The 22,292-nt window shown below is 42.7% G+C and overlaps 1 protein-coding gene across 1 annotated transcript; it reads right to left on the bottom strand.

Annotated features, from left to right (window-relative positions):
* Window positions 1-16,381: 16,381 nt before the first annotated feature.
* Window positions 16,382-21,815, bottom strand: pigm (phosphatidylinositol glycan anchor biosynthesis, class M). The gene is made up of 5 exons (XM_071328714.1): window positions 21,264-21,815; window positions 19,254-19,792; window positions 18,779-19,037; window positions 18,338-18,439; window positions 16,382-16,711 (listed from the first exon to the last, which is right to left on the bottom strand). Exons 1-5 carry the CDS (start codon window positions 21,444-21,446, stop codon window positions 16,544-16,546), a joined length of 1,251 nt encoding a protein of 416 aa, XP_071184815.1. The 5' UTR covers window positions 21,447-21,815; the 3' UTR covers window positions 16,382-16,543.
* Between the last annotated feature and the right edge of the window lie 477 nt (window positions 21,816-22,292).

Below are 22,292 nucleotides of genomic sequence, written 5' to 3'. Positions count from 1 at the left end.
CCATTCCCTATGATAAGTTACATCCTGCAAAACAAAACAAAAGATATATATACTGTATATATTTGCAATTCATATGATATGTCACGAATCCAATTCATACAATATGTTACATATTTGTTGTGCTTGAGATCCCGGACTGCATATTTATGGAAGACAGAATTGCATATTTAAGGAAGACAGAATACCGGTTCCTCTTTTCCTGTTGTCAAACCAAAACATATTGGGTATTATGGCAATATATTGTGCACAATTAATTCATTTTTTACAGTAATCAGAAATCACGGTAACAAGGTCTGCAAAGGCTCTCTTTAGATGCCATGGCTGTCTTTTAACTCAAAAAGGACATTGCAACATTTTGCCAGCAGTTTATTATCATGCTATTGTTTATTGGCATTAATAGCTAGCTCTTTAGTGCCATATTTCAAACTGCAGTCTTATTGTCTTTCTCCATTAGAAATAGATGAGAGGAAAAACAGATACAGTATGCAGGAGCACTGCCCACTTTATGATGAATGCGGTGTAAATGCTACGTGACAGTTCCTTTGTACGACTACGGGAATGGAACACGAACCACTTACCACAGTCTGGGAAGAGCTGGAAACAGGGGAAATACTGTACCTTCCTATATTAAGTCAAAACCGTTAATGTCATGACACATTGTAGTAAATTATATGATATAGGGAGCCAGGCAAGTGGAGGAGGGTTCTCACTGCTTGGAATGAGGCAAGAACCTTGACTAACCTTATGATTCAAAAGACCAAAAACATAACAAAACTCAGACATGTACTGTATATTTCAACACCACACCTTTGAGCAGATACAAGTAACAACATGATAATGGATAGATGGGATGATCCCTCTGTGTGCGTGTCCAAAACAGGCTAGCAATCTGTCACTTTTGATTTACAGTATCCTAATCAGTGATGTCAATTAACAACCATTAGCTTAGTCATTCTCACTGACTATCTGCAGTGCAATCACACCAGTGGAAAGATCACAAGGGCCCCCAATTATATACGTTTGACACGTAGTTAAGGACGGGTCAGAGCTCAACACCTTTGCTGTACCGAGCCTCAGATCAATGCTAAAAACGAACCAGATATATATAACTGACTCAGTGCCATGTGGTAGACCTAATGAGCTTGGATAGGATAATGATGACCTTTGGTCTCATCGTCTGTACACAACTCATTTACCTACTTTGTAACTGTGCAATACAACTCACATTTTACTTGTCACTATGTGAAATACAGGACAAAGACTGAATTGAAGATCCAATGAAAAGCTGGACATGACAGCACCGGACATACTGTAGACTGGGTACTTTACAAAAGGGTCATGTGACGCTATGATTGACCCTAAGCCGACTAGCCAGCTGGAGGGCTGTCCTCCTCATTGGTTTAGGAGGAAAACCAATCCTCAGAAGAGGATTACCTTCTTCCTTCCATCTTGCTATATCTGCGCCCTAATTCCCCCATAACAACCTTGTGTGTCCTACAAGGGCCATTACATTCCACGTCAAAAGTCAAAGTGGGATAGAAGGATAAGCGCTCGTGCAGGTCTGCAGTCACATGTTATTTGAGAAAAATCATTATAAACAGTTTCTGTTTACTCTTGGTATGTTATTAATTTGATAAATATGTGTGTAGCTAGCCTGAGGACCTCACCTCATAGTTAAGGTTAGATAAGGTAGAAGTGGCAAAGTAGCCAATGGTTCAGGTGACCTATTTACCTTTGGTTTATGTTGGTGTAGTGGGAGAATGAGAGAGGGTGATACTCTTGTGTAGCGACTTGCAGGCGCCGACGCCCAGCATAATGATTCAATCTCGATTTATTGTATGAATGGCTGACCATATGTTGGCTATCACAAGACTCAAACACACGTTTGCGGTGGCAATCTTCAGGGCGGGACATTCCCATAAAACCCTGGAGCCCTGGACACCCTTGGAGGTGTGAAGACAAGAAAACTTGAAACGACAAAATTCATGTGAATTAAATTGTTGTGTTTGATTTGTTTCAAGAGCTTATAAAGAGTTGTTTTTACTCTGGAAAAATTTACTGTGTCAATTGTTTGACCTACATATGCAAGCAAATAGCATTAGGATATCGTAAAGCATTTTGGAAATATAGACCTGTAAGTATACAGATACAATCCACTATTAATATTTCTGATGAACGTCAACGTCACATTTTGCTAGCTATACAATAGACAATTTTATGTCAAATTTGCTCTCATTCAGTGCTGTATAGTCGTACATACAGTAACATGTCTTTTGATGTTGTGGTTATTGTAATTTTCTCTTAGGAAAACACACCCTAAACTCAGAAAGTGCAGAATAATGCCTTCCTAAACTCATGTAACCCAACATTGCAAGCTCTGATATCGCTCAAATCTGGAACTCAAGTAGTCAGTTGTCTGCCCTACATACAGTGGGGAGAACAAGTATTTGATACACTGCCGATTTTGCAGGTTTTCCTACTTACAAAGCATGTAAAGGTCTGTAATTTTTATCATAGGTACACTTCAACTATGAGAGACGGAATCTAAAACAAAAATCCAGAAAATCACATTGTATGATTTTTAAGTAATTAATTTGCATTTTATTGCATGACATAAGTATTTGATACATCAGAAAAGCAGAACTTAATATTTGGTACAGAAACCTTTGTTTGCAATTACAGAGATCATACGTTTCCTGTAGTTCTTGACTAGGTTTGCACACACTGCAGCAGGGATTTTGGCCCACTCCTCCCTACAGATCTTCTCCAGATCCTTCAGGTTTCGGGGCTGTCGCTGGGCAATACGGACTTTCAGCTCCCTCCAAAGATTTTCTATTGGGTTCAGGTCTGGAGACTGGCTAGGCCACTCCAGGACCTTGAGATGCTTCTTACGGAGCCACTCCTTAGTTGCCATGGCTGTGTGCTTCGTGTCGTTGTCATGCTGGAAGACCCAGCCACGACCCATCTTCAATGCTCTTACTGAGGGAAGGAGGTTGTTGGCCAAGATCTCGCGATACATGGCCCCATCCATCCTCCCCTCAATACGGTGCAGTCGTCCTGTCCCCTTTGCAGAAAAGCATCCCCAAAGAATGATGTTTCCACCTCCATGCTTCACGGTTGGGATGGTGTTCTTGGGGTTGTACTCATACTTCTTCTTCCTCCAAACACGGCGAGTGGAGTTAGACCAAAAAGCTCTATTTTTGTCTCATCAGACCACATGACCTTCTCCCATTCCTCCTCTGGATCATCCAGATGGTCATTGGCAAACTTCAGACGGGCCTGGACATGCACTGGCTTAAGCAGGGGGACCTTGCGTGCGCTGCAGGATTTTAATCCATGACGGCGTAGTGTGTTACTAATGGTTTTCTTTGAGACTGTGGTCCCAGCTCTCTTCAGGTCATTGACCAGGTCCTGCCGTGTAGTTCTGGGCTGATCCCTCACCTTTCTCATGATCATTGATGCCCCACGAGGTGAAATCTTGCATGGAGCCCCAGACCGAGGGTGATTGACCGTCATCTTGAACTTCTTCCATTTTCTAATAATTGCGCCAACAGTTGTTTCCTTCTCACCAAGCTGCTTGCCTATTGTCCTGTAGCCCATCCTAGCCTTGTGCAGGTCTACAATTTTATCCCTGATGTCCTTACACAGCTCTCTGGTCTTGGCCATTGTGGAGAGGTTGGAATCTGTTTGATTGAGTGTGTGGACAGGTGTCTTTTATACAGGTAACGAGTGGAGAACAGGAGGGCTTCTTAAAGAAAAACTAACAGGTCTGTGAGAGCCGGAATTCTTACTGGTTGGTAGGTGATCAAATACTTATGTCATGCAATAAAATGCAAATTAATTATTTAAAAATCATACAATGTGATTTTCTGGATTTTTGTTTTAGATTCCGTCTCTCACAGTTGAAGTGTACCTATGATAAAAATGACAGACCTCTACATGCTTTGTAAGTAGGAAAACCTGCAAAATCCGCAGTGTATCAAATACTTGTTCTCTCCACTGTACATACACAAACAAACAACATTACAAGATCTTAATGCATCTTGGAAATATAGACCTGTAAACACACAGATGTAATAGTTGGAAATATCAAATATGAATATATTTTGATGAACGTTAACTTAACTTTTTGGTTAATATTCAAGTCAAATTTGTACGGTCCTGCCTGACAAGAATGCATACAGTTCAATCTTTCTTTACATTTTGTGTGTAAGGCAAGTGGGCTATTTTTTCTTCTTCCAGTCAAAGGTTCCTCTGTGGGTTTTATATGTTTAGTCCCTACTCTTGCAAAAACATTAGGCGGCCCCCATAAATTTGACTACAAATCCAATATGGAGTCCAAAATCCAATATGGTTGCCACATTAGCAATAAATGGTGGTTTACCCACCTGTATATGGAAACGTTTTATATTAGAAATTTTTCACATTTGTGTACTGTGCTTATGAACTATACTCAATACTATTTTTGTGTACTTAATTTATGTTAGGAATCCAATATTCCCACCATATACACTCAAACACCTTTTGTCATTGACAAGAATTGCCATCAACTTAATGGGCCTTCACATGTCAGGATTTGCACCTCTCCAAAGTTAATGCCATCCTGAATCTCCCAGAACTGTCATTGATAGGTCCACTGCACCATCAGTCCTCCCCTTAAGCAGTTACTAGAGACAGAGACACTATGGAACTAGACTGCCACATGTCAGGAGGCCATTCAACAGCCAAAATGCCATCTGGAAATTGCTGGAGTGCATTGTTCCCATACGTACCTATTTGGCTACCAACCATGGCTGGCCAGCCCACCTAAACTGGACTCGCATGTGACGAATTAGCTTTCATTTTGCGATGACTCATGCATTGGTTTGGGAAACGGCAGTAATCCCAACAAGGACATATGCCATTTATGGCAAACAAGAGCTCCCTTAGGATGGTAGAACTTGCTGTATGTGATCGTGTACAGTGGCTGGGAATTGGCAATGAGATAGTGGTCTTTGTGCACCATGCTAGATCAGCTCCACCTCCTCTGCAACCCTTTTACTGTTCATCAAAGCCCAGGGATCATCTTCAAATGTATAGTACCAGTCAAAACTTTGGACACACCTACCCATTCAAGGGTTTTTCTTTATTTTTACTATTTTCTACATTGTTGAATAATAGTGAGGACATCATAACACATATGGAATAATGCAGTAACCAAAAAACGTGTTCAACAAATCAAAATATATTTTATATTTGAGATTCTTCAAAATAGCCACCCTTTGCCTTGATGACAGCTTTGCACACTCTTGGCATTCTCGCAACCAGCTTCACCTGGAATGCTTTTCCAACAGTCTTGAAGGAGTTCCCACACATTCTGAGCACTTGTTAGCTGCTTTTCCTTCACTCTGCGGTCCAACTCATCCCAAAACATCTCAATTGGGTTGAGGTCAGGCGATTGTGGAGGCCAGGTCATCTGACTCTCCTTCTTAGTCAAATAAAGGGTTCTCTTTCTTTCTCTCTCCACCCCAGGGACTCTTGGGGCATGGCTTTTCAGGCTATGACTTCTTTCTCCCTCTCCCCCAAGAACTATGGGCCATGGCACAAGTCATGGTTTCTTTGTCTCTCTCTCTCTGATCATGCCTAGATACTGTTTTGTTAATGTCAGTGTTCAAATCAATAAAATCAAATGTTATTAGTCACATGCGCCGAATACAACAGCTGTAAACCTTACAGTGAAATGCTTACTTACAAGCCCCTAACCAACAATGCAGTTAAAAAATACTAATAAGAAATAAAAGGAACAAGTAATTAAAGAGCAGCAGTAAAATAACAATAACAAGCCTAAACTCAGCAAAAAAAGAAACATCCCTTTTTCAGGACCCTGTCTTTCAAAGAAAATTAATAAAAATCCAAATAATTTCACAGATCTTCATTGTAAAGGGTTTAAACACAGTTTCCCATACTTGTTCAATAAACCATAAACAATTAATGAGCACATACCTGTGGAACGGTCGTTAAGACACTAACAGCTTACAGACGATAGGCAATTAATGTCACAGTTATGAAAACTTAGGACACTAAAGAGGCCTTTCTACTGACTCTGAAAAACACCAAAAGAAAGATGCCCAGGCTCCCTGCCCATCTGCGTGAACGTGCCTTAGGCATGCTGCAAGGAGGCATGAGGACTGCAGATGTGAACAGGGCAATAAATCGCAATATCCGTACTGTCAGACGCCTAAGACAGCGCTACAGGGAGACAGGACGGACAGCTGATCGTCCTCGCAGTGGCAGACCACGTGTAACAACACCTGCACAGAATCGGTACATCTGAACATCACACCTGCGTGACAGGTACAGGATGGCAACAACTGCCTGAGTTAAACCAGGAACGCACAATCCTTCCATCAGTGCTCAGACTGTCCGCAATAGGCTGAGAGAGGCTGGACTGAGGGCTTGTAGGCCTGTTGTAAGGCAGGTCCTCACCAGACATCACCGGCAATAACGTCACCTATGGGCACAAACCCATTGTCGCTGAACCAGACAGGACTGGCAAAAAGTGCTCTTCACTGACGAGTCGCGGTTTTGTCTCACCAGGTGTGATGGTCGGATTCACTTTTATCGTCGAAGGAATGAGCGTTACACCGAGGCCTGTTCTCTGGAACGGGATTGATTTAGAGGTGGAGGGTCCGTCATGGTCTGGGGCAGTGCGTCACAGCATCATCGGACTGAGCTTGTTGTCATTGCAGGCAATCTCAACGCTGTGAGTTACAGGGAAGACATCCTCCTCCCTCATGTGGTACCCTTCCTGCAGGCTCATCCTGACATGACCCTCCAGCATGACAATGCCACCAGCCATACTGCTCATTCTGTGCGTGATTTCCTGCAAGACAGGAATGTCAGTGTTCTGCCATGGCCAGCAAAGAGCCCGGATCTCAATCCCATTGAGCTCGTCTGGGACCTGTTGGATCGGAGGGTGAGGGCTAGTGCCATTCACCCCAGAAATGTCCGGGAACTTGCAGTTGCCTTGGTGTAAGACTGGGGTAACATCTCACAGCAAGAACTGGCAAATCTGGTGCAGTTCATGAGGAGTAGACGCACTGCAGTACTTAATGCAGCTGGTGGCCACACCAGATACTGACTGTTACTTTTGATTTTGACACCTCATTTTTTCAGGGACACATTATTAAATTTCTGTTAGTCACATGTCTGTGGAACTGGTTCAGTTCATGTCTCAGTTGTTGAATCTTGTTATGTTCATATATATTTACACATGTTAAGTTTGCTGAAAATAAACGCAGTTGACAGTGAGAGGACGTTTCTTATTTTGCTGAGTTTATGTACATGTAGGTAGAGTTATTAATGTGACTATGCATAGATAATAACAGAGAGTAGCAGCGGCTTAAAAGAGGGGGGGGCAATGCAAATAGTCTAGATAGCCATTTGATTAGCTGTTCAGGAGTCTTATGCCTTGGGGATAGAAGCTGTTTAGAAGCCTCTTGGACCTAGACTTGGCACTCCGGTACCGCTTGCCGTGTGGTAGCAGAGAGAACAGTCTATGACTAGGGTGACTGGAATCTCTGACAATTTTTAGGGCCTTCCTCTGACACCGCCTGGTATAGAGGTCCTGGATGGCAGGAAGCTTGGCCCCAGTGATGAACTGGGCCGTACACACAACCCTCTGTAGTGCCTTGCGGTCGGAGGCCGAGCAGTTGCCATACCAGGCAGTGACACAACCAGTCAGGATGCTCTCGATGGTGCAGCTGTAGAACCTTTTGAGGATCTGAGGACTAACGCCAAATCTTTTCAGTCTCCTGAGGGGGAATAGGTTTTGTTGTGCCCTCTTCACGACTGTGCATGGACCATGTTAGACCATGTTAGTTTGTTGGTGATGTGGACACCAAGGAACTTGAAGCTCTCAACCTGCTCCACTACAGCCCTGTCGATGAGAATGGGGCGTGCTCGGTCCTCCTTTTCCTGTAGTCCACAATCATCTCCTTTGTCTTGATCACGTTGAGGGAGAGGTTGTTGTCCTGGCACCACAGGGCCATGTCTCTCATCCCCTCCTTATAGGCTGTCTCGTCGTTGTCGTGATCGGTGATCAGGCCTACCACTGTTGTGTCATCGGCAAACTTAATGGTGTTGGAGTCGTGCCTGGCCGTGCAGTCATGAGTGAACAGGGTGTACAGGAGGGGACTGAGCATGCACCCCTGAGGGGCCCCTGTATTGAGGATCAGCGCGGTGGATGTGTTGTTACCTACCCTTACCACCTGGGGGCGGCCCGTCAGGAAGCCCAGGATCCAGTTGCAGAGGGAGGTGTTTAGTCCCAGGGTCCTTAGCTTATTAATGAGCTTTGAGGGCACTATGGTGTTGAATGCTGAGCTGTAGTCAATGAATAGCATTCTCACATAGGTGTTCCTTTAATCCAGGTGGGAAAGGGCAGTGTTGAGTGCAATAGAGATTGCATCATCTGTTGATCTATTAGGGCGGTATGAAAATTGGAGTGGGTTTTGGGTTTCTGGGATAATGGTGTTGATATGAGCCATGAGCAGCCTTTCAAAGCACTTCATGGCTACAGACGCGAGTGCTACGGGTCGGTAGTCATTTAGGCAGGTTACCTAAGTGTTCTTGGGCACAGGGATTATCGTGGTCTGCTTAAAACATGTTGGTATTACAGACACGGACAGGGAGAGGTTGAAAATGTCAGTGAAGACACTTGTCAGTTGGTCAGCGCATGGTCACAGTACACGTCCTGGTAATCCCTATGGCCCTGCGGCCTTGTGAATGTTAACCTGTTAAAAGGTCTTACTCACATCGGCTGCGAAGAGCGTGATCACACAGTCGTCCGGAACAGTTGGTGCTCTCATGCCTGTTTCACTGTTATTTGCCTCGAAGCGAGCATAGAAGTAGTTTAGCTCGTCTGGTAGGCTCGTGTCACTTGGCAGCTCTCGGTTGTGCTTCCCTTTGTAGTCTGTAATGTTTTGCAAGCCCTGCCACGTCCAACGAGCGTCGGAGCCGTTGTAGTACGATTCGATCCTAGTCCTGTATTGACGCTTTGCCTGTTTGATGGTTCGTCGGAGGGCATAGCAGGATTTATTATAAGCTTCTGGGTTAGAGTCCCGCTCCCTGAAAGTGGCAGTTCTATCCTTTAGCTCAGTGCGGATGTTGCCTGTAATCCATGGCTTCTGGTTGGGGTATGTATGTACGGTCACTGTGGGGACAACGTCAATGACTGATGTGGTGTACTCCTCAATGCCATTGGAAGAATCCCGGAACATATTCCAGTCTGTGCTAGCAAAACAGTCCTGTAGCTTAGCAACTGCTTCATCTGACCACTTTATTGACTGAGTCACTGGTGCTTCCTGCTTTAATTTTCGCTTGTAAGCAGGAATCAGGAATTGTAATTTAAGCCATTCATTTTACAATGATATTAAATATCTGTCTTTGATATAGACAATTCTTAGACCTTTCTTGATTATCCTATTACTTTAACTCAAATATAGTCTCTTGCATATTGCTAAATCATCTTTATGCAGTCAAATATTCAGTTGAATATACTTTGTTAGCATACAAATGGCATAGTCTTATTACGGGTTGCATGTGAGATACTGTATATATAATACAGTATATGATAAATATTGCCCCACTACATTGGATGACCTTTGACCTCATCTAACATGAGGCAAAACCATCTGGAAAACATATTAATCTACCACAGATCCTATAAGGTAATCATCTAAAAATGATGGGCCACCGCTGAGAGGTCATTTGGTTTCATCATACTATGTTATTTAAAAAAAATATATATATATTTTACCTTTATTTATCTAGACAAGTCAGTTAAGAACAAATTCTTATTTACAATGACAGCCTAGGAACAATGGGTTAACTTCCTTGTTCAGGGGCAGAACAACAGATTTTTACCTTGTTAGCTCGGGGATTTGATCTAGCAACCTTTCGGTTACTGGCCCAACGCTCTAACCACTAGGCTACCTGCCGCCCAAAACAGAGGAAACGTGCAGCTCAAAACCACAACTTCTTGAATACTGGTTATTTATTAGGCCTAGTCCAATGTATGGTAATTACATAATTGCTATATCAAATCTACACCGTATCACTTTTCTGTAAATTACCACTTCTAAGATATCCTTGAAGGACATTTGTGTTCATCTCACCGCATAATCTGAATGAAAGTCTTTCTACATGGTCTAATAAAGCCTGGGATTATCATATTGTAAATATTTCCTAAACAGCCATGCCAGCTGGTATGAGCTGACCAATCATACTGGTGTCGGCTGACCAATCATACTGGTGTCGGTGTAACCGATGTGAAATGGCTAGCTAGTTAGCGGGGTGCGCGCTAATAGCGTTTCAATCGGTGACGTCACTCGCTCAGACCTTGAAGTAGTTGTTCCCCTTGCTCTGCAAGGGCCGCGCCTTTTGTGGAGCGATGGGTAACGATGCTTCGTGGGAGGCAGTTGTTGATGTGTGCAGAGGGTCCCTGGTTCGAGCCCAGGCAGGGGTGAGGAGAGGGACGGAAGCGATACTGTTAGATCGGCTGACCAATCATACTGCTGTCGGCTGTAGGTTAGCTTGTTGACCAGTTGTATACATAGCCAATTAACTGATCAACAACAACAAAACACACTTATACATAAAAAAAGGTATGCACGCATGACTGCAAGTCTCTTTGGATCTGCTAAATGGCATATATTATATTAATATTACTATCCCTCAGAGTCCTCCTGCAGGTGATCATCTTAATGCATTATCATTCCTCAAACATATAGCTCAAAGCTACATTGTTCAGAACACACGTATGACCCAAAACTTGACAATAAATGGGCGTCGCCAGAACAAAATGAAAAGCAACAGAGCAGCTCGTTACTGATGTTGTGCAATAAATCCTAGGTGACTTCCATTGATCTGGCTTGCCTCTATCTCATGTGGTCGTTTTCATACTAGCTCAGATGACAATATATCCTACATCCCTCTGCCCTTTCACCCATGTCAATTCTACAGTCTGGGATAGTGAAAAGGTTATGATAGAGCTTTCCCTCACAATTCTCTACCTTTCACCTGAAGTACACTCCTCTTCAAAAGCATTGGATTGTTGTGGGCATGGTCTAGACTAGAGGGAGTTTCCGCCATAGTTCTTACACCACTCCTTTGCACTTGAATCCATGAAGGGAAGGGAACAAGAACACACATAGAACATAAGGATAGAAAATGAAGAGCTGTCCCAGGCAGTAGAATATAACGCGGTTTACTGGCTTTCTACATTCCGTTCTCTCGATGATCCATAACATTGTCTGTTGACAGTCATTCCTGACCTCTCCTTCTTCTGCAATGTATCGTGGCAACCCTCACAAACTAGCTTCCAAAGGGGAACCAGGATTCGTTCACCGTGTAGGGCTTAAATGACACTAGTAGACGCGGTGGTCTCAGAAGAATGGGTTTATCCCCCAGAGCCTGGGACAGACTGGCCAAGTTATTAAGCACGGCTTTAGCTCAGCAGTCTATATCACGGTTCCAGGACAGGTGTTGTCTGTATCAGTGGCAATGTGACTGTAGCGGATTAGAGTGTGTGTGTGTTCGCGCGTTTAAGCCATAGTCTTTTCCCACAGCAGCTGTGTGGAGCACCATGAGTCTAGAAAGATAGACTATGGCACTAAATGTTCCATGGCACTGGATGCAGTGGAGGCTGCTGAGGGGAGAACGTCTCATAATAATGGCTGGAAGGGAGCAAATGGAATGGCATCAAACACCTGCAAACCATGTGCCTCTGTATGGCACCGCTGTGCCCTCCATCTCAGTGCTATGCCAATAGCCCCCACCTCCCACAGAAGATGTGGGATCTGCTCAGCAAGCCCATCCAGACCTTCACAGTGAGTCCCATGCCCCTCTCAGGTAAATCCCCCCCACACACCAGGGATAAGTGGCTCCTGCCCACTGTGCCTAAAGGGAGGTGGCCAGGACCACGTTGGGACAGCAGGGGATGCTGAATGGGGGGTAAATGTAAGCCACTGTTAAAAAAGTAGGTAGCGTAGCGGTTAAGAGCATTGGGCCAGTAGCCGAAAGGTTGCTGGTTCGAATCCCCAAACCGACTAAGTGAAAAATCTACCGATGTGACCTTGAGCAAGATACTTAACCCTAATTGCTCCTGTAAGTCACTCTGGATAAGAGCGTCTGCTAAATGACTAAAATATTAAAGTAAAAACAGTGACAACTGCATCCAGGCTTTTAAGCGTTGGTGATGTCAGATGCTGGGTTGAGGTAACCACCTGACTTAAACAGAGATTCATGTAAACTTCAAAAATGTTCTGATGAACCCGAGAAGGAGCTTTCGAGCTAAGCCAGTAGTTTAGTTCATATACAAAGACAATACATAAGCATCACTATGGTGGGTTTCATTTGAATTCCAGACATAGTTGAGATAAAAGCATCACCTTCTTTCATGATACACAGAGGGCGAAGACAGGATGATCAATGAGTTCAATATGCTCAAAGGTCCCCCAACAATACACTCTGTGTGCGCTGCAACAATACAGACTCCCAGACCAGTATCACAAGTGCCAGATTGTCGTCTCTTCATTTATGCTGTTGTTGTCGTCCAAACAAAAATAGAAAACTAAAAAGGCTACATGAGTAAATAAGTCAAAGTAAGAGTGAAAAACAGAACACTAACATACTGGCTGCCTAGTATGCTCTGGGGTGAAGTTTCCCCTCAACCTGGTGTCAGAGCATTTTATGTTATTCTGTACAGTGGTGTAAAGTACTTAATAGTACTTTAAAGTATTTTTAGTTAAGTCGTTTTTTTGGGTATCTGTACTATACTATTTCTATTTTTGACAACTTTTACTTTATTACATTCCTAAAGAAAATATTGTACTTTTTACTCCATATATTTTCCCTGACACCCAAAAGTACTCGTTACATTTTCAATGCTTAGCAGGACAGGAAAATGTTCCAATTCACGCACTTATCAAGAGAACATTCCTGGTCATTCGTGCCGCCTCTGATATGGTGGACTCACTAAACACAAATGCTTTGTTTGTAAATTATGTCGGAGTGTTGCCCTATCCGTAAATAAAAAAAAAGATAATTGTGCCATCTGGTTCACTTAAGTATAAGGAATTTGAAATGATTTCTACATTTACTGTTGATACTCAAGTATATTTTTGCAATTACATTTGATACTTAAGTACATTTAAAACAAATACTTTTACTCACGTAGTATTTTACTGGGTGACTTTAAATTTTACTTGAGTCATTTTCTATTAAGGTATCTTTACTTTTACTCAAGTATGATAATTGGGTACTTCTTCCACCACTGATTCTGTATGCAAATCCGAGGCACTCCATTTAGTACGATGTTACGTTTCATATGGTATGTATTCCTTTGCGGATGTCCGTCATGCATTTTTTACAATAGATTATGAATTTGCAAAAGGTACATGTTACGAATTTGCTAAACGTATGATGTTACGAAATACAATTTGTTGTTGCTAACATTAGCTAGGTGGCTAACACTAATGTTAGCTAGGCTAGGGGTTAGGGTTAAGGTTAAGAGCTAGGTTAAAGGGTTAAGGTTAGTGTTAGGGGAAGGGTTAGCTATAAGGATTAGGGTTAGCTAACATGAGTAAGTAGTTGCAAAGTAGCTAAAAAGTAGTAAGTAGTTGCAAATACTAAAGTTGTCCGTGATGAGATTCGAAAACACAATCTTGGGTTGCTAGACGTTTGCATTATGCTCCCACCAACCACATTCCTTTTATATTAGCGTTACGTAACCTTCTGTCTTATGTAACCATACCAAACTTAACATATCATAGTATACTGAACAAGAATATAAACGCAACATGTAAAGTGTTGGTCCCATGTTTCATGAGCGGAAATAAAAGATCGCAGAAATGTTCCATACACACAAAAAGCTTATTTCTCTGAAATGTTGTTCAGAAATTTGTTTACATCCCTGTTAGTTAGCGTTTCTCCTTTGCCAAGATAATCCATCCACCTGATAGGTGTGGCAAATCAAGAAGCTGATTAAACAGCATGATCATTACACAGGTGCCACTTGTGCTGGGGATCATAAAAGGCCACTAAAACGTGCAGTTTTGTCACACAACACAATGCCACAGATCTCTCAAGTTGAGAGTGTGCGCAATTGGCATGCTGAGTGCAGGAATGTCCACTAGAGAGGTTGCCAGTGAATTGAATGTTCATTTCTCTACCATAAACCGCCTCCAATGTTGTTTTAGAGAATTTGTCAGTACGTTCAACTGGCCTCACAATCGCAGACCACGTGTAATACACCAGCCCAGGACCTCCACATCCGGCTTCAGCTGCGGGGGAGGGGTATTTCTGCCTGTAATAAAGCCCTTTTGTGGGTAAAATCTAATTCTAATTGGCTGGGCCTGAAATTGTTGCGTTCATATTTTGTTCAGTATAATTTGAGTCTCCCAGATTCCCGTCTACTCTATAAGACCAGGCTGTTCTCCTAGGTACAGATCTAGGATCAACTACCCCTTCCCCTAATCCTAAATTGAACCATTAGCGGAAAATGCTAAACTGACCCAAGACCAACGTCGGGGGGCAACTTCATCCTACTCCGTATGCCTACATGAGAAACAAGGGCATGTTTAGCAGCTGCGTAGCTACCATGACATTAATTAGCATTGAATGGTGGCACATACAGTAAGTAGCATGCAGGAGTGCCATTAGCTAGCTGTCACTGAGAAACAAAGGGACTATATGAGAGAATGAGTTGTGTGCTACACCTCATCCCTCCAGCTACAATAGTACATCACTCTCTGTGGCAATAGCACTTAGCATTCAAGGATATAAAATATCCAAGTTTCTCTCTGAGACACACCCTTTTGCGTGATATGAGTGTAAATGCGCTCTATAGAAGTTAACATGTTTAATCCTGAACCTTGTCAGCACGCAGGCGACCTTGTGACACGACATCTGACTGACTGCGCATGACTGACTGCGCAGAGGAGGCTGTGCAATTCAGTACAGCAGAGAGAGAAAGGCATGGGGCTCGGGGCAACAATGACGCAAAGGAGAACCTTTGATGTGGATTGACAGCCGTATAGAGGAGGGGGAGGAGGATGAGGAGGTTGATCCATGGAGACCAATGAGACCTTAATCCTTTTCCAGCCAGGGTTGCGTGACCGGTTCGCCCCCACTAGTCATTACTCCCTACACCATTGGCTCTAATTGGTCACACCCACCGCCCCTCCCGTCTTGTCATTGGTCTTGATGAGCAAGGACCTTGGGGATGATGTCACAACCACAGACTCCAGCAGATGGGAGCTAGTCACGCAACCAACCCAGGGCCTGGAGTAAATGTGTCAGTGCTTAAAGAGAGCCCTCATTACCAGGTAAACACTGTAGATTAAAGGAACCGAACTTAGTGTTTCCCTATTGAGCAGGATGTTTTGTGCGTTGTTGAGGAGGTTCAACTAGGCGAGGCGGCTAAATGAAACAGCATTGGAGACGTATTGGGTGCGGGTTAGGTTTGGCTGGTGGGTGTGGAGCTGGAGAGAGGGCACTGAGTGCAATAGGTGTGACTCATGACGTGGGAATGCAAACTCGCAGCAGAGTCACGCACAGGCATGAAGACACACACACAACTCTGTCAGGGGTCACTAAAGTAAGCGGTCATAACCCAAGGGACGGAGTGTAAACTCACCCTTGCTTGTGCCTCGTTCATGACCCTCTGGCATTTTGGCCCTTGTTCTACTTACTCAGAGTAAGATTAACTCGTGGATACCATTTGTATGCATCTGTGTGCAGTATGAAGGAAGTTAGTGGTAGTTTCACGAGCCAATGCTAATGACTGGAAGTCTACAGGTACGGTAGCATTGCTCGTGAAACTATCGCTAACTTCCTTCATACAGCAAGCAGAGACATAAATGACATAAACGAGTTCATCTGACTCTGGGTAAGTAGAATTGAAATGGGCTGAAATAACAGAATCTCAGTCTCTCTTTAAACAATATGTAGAAACAAAAAATTGAGCAGAATTATAAAGTAATAATCTCCATGATCTTAAAGTAACAAATAACAGCCGACATTATTGTTTGTTTTCAGTTGTGTTCATGGCTGAATTCCTTGACTATGATGGGGGCATTTGAGGATAGAGCCTCTTTTAGTGCCGTTATCAGCTAAATGCTGCCACCTTCCGATAGGTAAAAAAAAAGGCACCCTGTACTATATTCACTTAGTTCACTACTGGGTAGAAAAATCTGTTAAGCCTGCTGTGAAAAGTAATTTCAAACATGTATAAATTATGCAAAATTGTGTACGTACAGTTTCAAAAATATATATATAAATGTTTTACCAAATTGAAACATCTTCGACCAATATACAATATTATCCATCGAATAGACATCCATGCCAGGTATTTTTGTTTTTATATATACAAAATTCCCATATAGACAAAATAACAAATGCATTGCAATTATCAGCAACTAAGTTGTCTACTAGTGAAATGTCTTCACTTGATCCCTTACATCCAAGGAACGTAGAATTAAGTGTTCAAGTAGTTGTCCGGATATCACTCTGCTTTCAATCTCTGCATAGTGTCTGATGGTTTGTAATGGGTTATAATCTGTACCATAATGAATGAGTTAATGATCAAGAATATCAGTCCAGCCAGCCAAATGAGCAGAAAGGTGTTGTATCCCTCAAACTCCAGGTAGTACGCAGGGGCCAACCATATACCCTGAGACAAAAGAAGAAGAAAACATTTCCTAAATACATTTTCCTAAGTATATTGCCTATACAACTTCAATGACAAGTCATTTTATATGATGCAAGCTATAGTCTGACACATTATGTATTTATTTATAAATATTATAATGACCAACTTTGGGGGAATTTTTGAGCTACTGTTTCATTTGATAATATTGGAGCCATGTTGGTTAGTCTGGTAATACTGTATAGAGTAAGTTAGATTGAGTCTATTTTTGAAGCCCTTTATGTTCATATAAATGGGACTATAACCAGGTTTCCATCCAACCTTTTTATGCAAGTAAAGTACGTCGGATAAGAAATGTCACTACAAACTTGATGGAAACAGCTAATTTTGTCGACAAAACAAAATACGCTAGAGAAAGTGGGATCTTTATTTGTGTCTGTAAAATTCAGTTGTGTAAAGTACTGAAGTAAAAATAATTGAAAGTTCTATTTAGGTAGTTTTTTAGGGGAATCTTTACTTTACTATTTATATTTTTGACTACTTTTACTTCAATGCATTCCTTAAAAAAATATTGTATTTTTACTCCATACATTTTCCCTGACACTCAAAAGTACTCGTTACATGTTGAATGCTTACCAGTACAGGAAAATTGTCTAATTCACACACTAATCAACAGAACATCCCTGGTCATCCCTACTGCCTCTGATCTGGCGGACTCTAAACACACATGTTTCGTTTGTAAATGATGTCTGAATATTGGAGTGTGCCCCTGGCTAGCCGTAAAAAAAAATAAAAAAATGGTGCTGTCTGGTTTGCTTAAAATAAGGAATGTAATTATTTATACTTTTACTTTGAGTATATTTTAGTAATTAAATTTACTTTTGATACTTAAGTATATTTTAAACCAAATACTTTGACTTTTACTCAAGTAGAATTTTACTGGGTGACTTTTACTTTACTTGAGTAATTTTCTATGAAGGTATCTTTACTTTTACTCAAGTATAACAATTGGGTACTTTTTCCACCACTGGTAAAATTAATTATGTGAGAAATGGCAGTGAAAATACTTTTATGTGCAAATATTGATATAATAGCCGTCATATCGATGTAAACTAGCTCCGACTGGGAAAAATGTCAGTGAACGGACAACCTGCTCGGAATTAAGTCAGAAACTCTGTCATCTTTCTAGAGAACTTTCCGACCTGAATATCACTGATTTCATGATTTGACCTCGCCCCCCCCTATTTTTCCATAATAGCCTCATCTCATTGTGTAGGGCAGGCTATACCCGCACTGTATCTACGAGCTGTTGGCTAGAGCGCACGTGCCAATACCAGAGGGCACATTCGCTAAATTACGTAACATTTTTGGTGACAAAACCCTCAGAGTTGAAAACGTGAGGAAAACCCATTGAACTTTTTCAACTTTTTTTATTCGGTACATGGGAATTTAACGTCAAATGAATGCTTTATGTGCACTACGTCAACACGCACAGCCTTTTATCTGCAACATGTACATTTGATGGAAACATCTCTGGTGGGAAAATGTGCATATTGTTTTTTTAAATTTGGATTTTAGAATATTCACATGAAAATCTGTCGCCAGTTGGACAGGAATCTAGATACAATCAACCAATGATGCTGCACCTACCTGTCCAGCGAACCAGAGAGCCAGGAGTTCTACTCCTTGTTTTGGTGACAGGGTCAGTCGAGGTAGGACGAGAGGAAACAGACACAGATACCACAAGAAGTACTACAAAAAAACCACACAAAACATACTATCAGCATCATAACATTCCCACAAGCTGCATTCCATGGGTTTGCTGTTACAGTATGCACGCCCTTGGTTTTCAACCAATATAATGCAACAACAAAAAACACTGCTATCATGATAAAGCACCATCAACACCAGCATGATACAGATTGGGGGAAAGGTCACATTCAACACAACACAAGTGTCATAACATTTAACCTAACATATCCTACCATCTATGTCATATCAGTGTCACAATACCATGTTCATGGATTTAACGTTACTTAACACCCAGCAACACTTTCAAACATGATACAGATGGAGGAGTGTCACGTTCACCTGGGAGGTGCAGACTTTGTTGAAGGAGACAAAGATGGCGGTGTGGAGGAAGCAGCAGAGGGCCAGGTCTGTGTGGTATGCCAGGGAGACAAGGAGCAGCAGCAAGGCCTGGGGCAGGAAGGCAGCCAGACCCAGGGCCAGGCTCCAGGGGCTGTCTGCAGTCAGGTACAGCATGTAGAAGTAAGGGGAGAAGTTGTGGCGGATGTCCCTCCGCGTCAGGTGGTACAGGTAGGTTTCCTGGAGGAAGTCCCAGCCATACCTGATTAGAGACGGTCAAATGGGTAGAGAACAGTTATGAGGACAATTGTATTGGTAACATGATTTACCATTAGAAAACAAGCGTCAAACACATGACATAACAGATTTCACAACTGATAATGAAAACCTTTTCATGGTCAATGACCAACCGATCTTTACGAGGAGCATCAACAACAACTCAAGTATGCATTAGCCCGCTGAGCTAGCCCAAACTTACATGTTATAAAATAGGACAGTCAATCCACAGAACACCACTCCGGCCACACCGGCAAACAGAAACAGCTCCTTATTCAATAGCCTGAGGAGAAACCCAAGAGCTCTCCTCCACCACCCCACTCTCCTCTCCTCCACATTCTCCTTTCTCTGTAGGGATAGGGCAATAGGCAGGGCATAAGTCACCGGGTAAATTTTCATGTGGACGGCCAGGCCGTACAAGATGGCTGCCATGGGGAGCTGCCGCAGCTCCAGGCAGAGCAGTGTGGCCAGAACCAGGGCGGTTATGACGGACTCGGCGTTGCCTCGGCTGGACACACCGGCCGGTAACGGGTTGAGTAGCCACAGGGAGCAGACCCGGCAGGCAGCCTCGCAGCTAAGTCCCCGCTGGCGAAGGATAAGGTAGATCAGGTGGCCTGAGAGCACGTCGCACGTGATGAAGAGAAGCTTCCCGAAGACATGGCTGAGGTAGATGTTAGGGGTCAGGATCCATGCTAGTAGAGGGGTGTAGCGGTAGGTGGATCTGTGGTATGGAGACTGGCCCTGCAATGACAGGAGGACAGAATGATGCAGGTTACACTACACATGTAAAAAGCACTGTTTGCTAAAGTGTAGCTTTGCAGGAACGCAGACTTATCACCAGCAGGGACTCACAGCTGGTAGGTTCTCTCAAATAAAGCAAAATTCTCTCAAATAAAGCAAAATTCTCTCAAATAAAGATTTGGGCATGAGTAATGTAACATTGACAGATCCAACCAAAATGTTATCCCATTGATTCTCAAGCCAGTGGCTTTCAGCAGGCCATGTCCCTGAAAAGATCAAGGATAAAACTTTCCAGAAGATACCGACCCTACCGTTTCGCTTGTTTACACTGAACTGCATTGTGCTCGCAACGCAATCATGGTTACATTAAGACACCATAGAGCTGGCGCGAGATATGGGTCAGAAAACGTACATCAATGCAGGGATGGGATATGCAACTGTACTCCAAATTTGACCTTTATCCACATTGCTCTATCGAGAAGATTGAAATACTGCTAGTTTCCGGAACACTGCCCTATTTCGAACTCATGCTAGCCAGCTGTAGCCACAGTAGCCATTATGGAATGGCAACGTCACGTTGAACAACAAAGGAGTTGATTGGTGTCAGAGGAAGGCCCTAAAAATTGTCAAAGACTCCAGCCACTCTAGTCATAGACTGTTCTCTCTGCTACTGCACGGCAAGCGGTACTGGAGTGCCAAGTCTAGGTCCAAAAGGCTTCTTAACAGCTTCTACCCCCAAGCCATAAGACTCCTGAACAGCTAATCAAATGGCACATTGATTCTGTACCGGTACCCCCTGTATATAGCCACTCTACTGTCATTTTACTGCTGCTCTTTAATTATTTGTTATTTGTTCTTTTTTACTTATCTATTTTTTCCTTAACACTTATTTTTCTTAAAACGGCATTGTTGGTTAAGGGCGTGTAAGTAAGCATTTCACTGTAAGGTTGTATTCGGCACATGTGACAAATACAATTTGATTGGCTGACACTGCCATTCCAAAATGGCTGCAGTGGCTACTGCTAGCTAGCATGAGGACGAAAAGGTTTGTTCTTTAAATTCAGATTCAAAATCAGAGACATCCTGGTACTTTGCAAGCCAGGAAAAGTAGAGAACAGATAAAATTAAATATTCACGGTTGTTAAGAGAAGCCAAAGTGGCATGTTGAATTTATTTTCTTCCTATGAATTTTGCTCTATCGTTTGAACCGTTTTGGCTATACACTATTATGACGCCATTCCTGATAGCTAGGACTCTTTGAAATATGGATGTCACAAAAAACAGTTTGGGACTTTGATTGCGTTCTGACCCCAATGCAGCTCAGTGTAAACAAGCCTAACGGTAGGTTCGGTATCTTCTGGCAAGGAAAAAACACATTGGAATTAACACCAGGAAGACCAACAACAGACCTCATGGCAGAACTGTCTGACAGGCATGTATATTTATAATATTTAAGGAAATGGTAACTTACCTGCGTGATGAACTTCGACGCATCTGTAAACACGTGATAATCAACATCAGTGTATTTCACCACCATAGTTCTGTCCTGATAGACACCAAAACTGACCAAAACAAGTCGTACGAGAAACGACACAGTGAAAAGTACATTTTTATTCATAAGCTTGGACAGGACACTTTCCATGATAGAAGCCATAGCGTTAGTTGTCCAACCTGTTCGACAATAAGTCAGCTAGCATCTAAGCTAGCTACTGTAATTAACGTTACTGTATTCCTATTCCTAGGTAGGTAATGCAAGGGATAAAGCCATGCCGTGTAATTTTCTTATCGTGTAGCTAGCAAGTTGACGTTAGATACATTCACATCTGACTAGATCGCTTGCCCATTTTATCAATTGTATAATACTTTTCACAATTTGACTAGCAGTAGAAGTTGCTGCTGCTCCTGTTGTTAACTAGGAAGTGTTTTCTTCTTCGTGTGGCTTTCCGGCAGACTAGACGCTGTGTTGCTGCCTTTCGCAGTTTGGAGTGCAGATTGCACATTTTGGACACAAAAAGAAAAGGGGAATGGGAAAATCCTAAATTGTACCACCATCTAATCCTGCACCTATACACTATCCCCAAAAACCCAACACCCCATCCCGCTACTTTGGCCCTAAACGATCCTACACTAGGCAGTCGGCCTGGGAGGATGGCACCACTTCTCTCAAAACGTCCTGTAGATCTTCTACAGTAAAATCTCTCACCCCAAAATATAGGTGCAGGATTAGATGGTGGTACAATTTAGGATTTTCCCATTCCCCTTTTCTTTTTGTGTCCAAAATTTGCAATCTGCACTCTGCTGCTGCAACTACCACATCTATCTTATGTGATTTCCGCAGCATCAGCGCAGTGCAGTTGATCACCATGGCTATAAACGCAATAAATCCAACCCCGGCTCACCCTTGAGCTATCCTCCAATCTCTTCACTGCCTCAGCATAGAAACTTTCTGCCCCACTCGAACTTTGGCAATCTCAACCTGTCTCACAGGGCACTTCGGATC

Source organism: Salvelinus alpinus, chromosome 10, assembly GCF_045679555.1.
Source record: "Salvelinus alpinus chromosome 10, SLU_Salpinus.1, whole genome shotgun sequence".
Lineage (NCBI taxonomy): Eukaryota > Metazoa > Chordata > Actinopteri > Salmoniformes > Salmonidae > Salvelinus > Salvelinus alpinus.
Note: the sequence above shows the minus strand (reverse complement) of the source record. Positions and strands in the feature narration are given on the sequence as shown.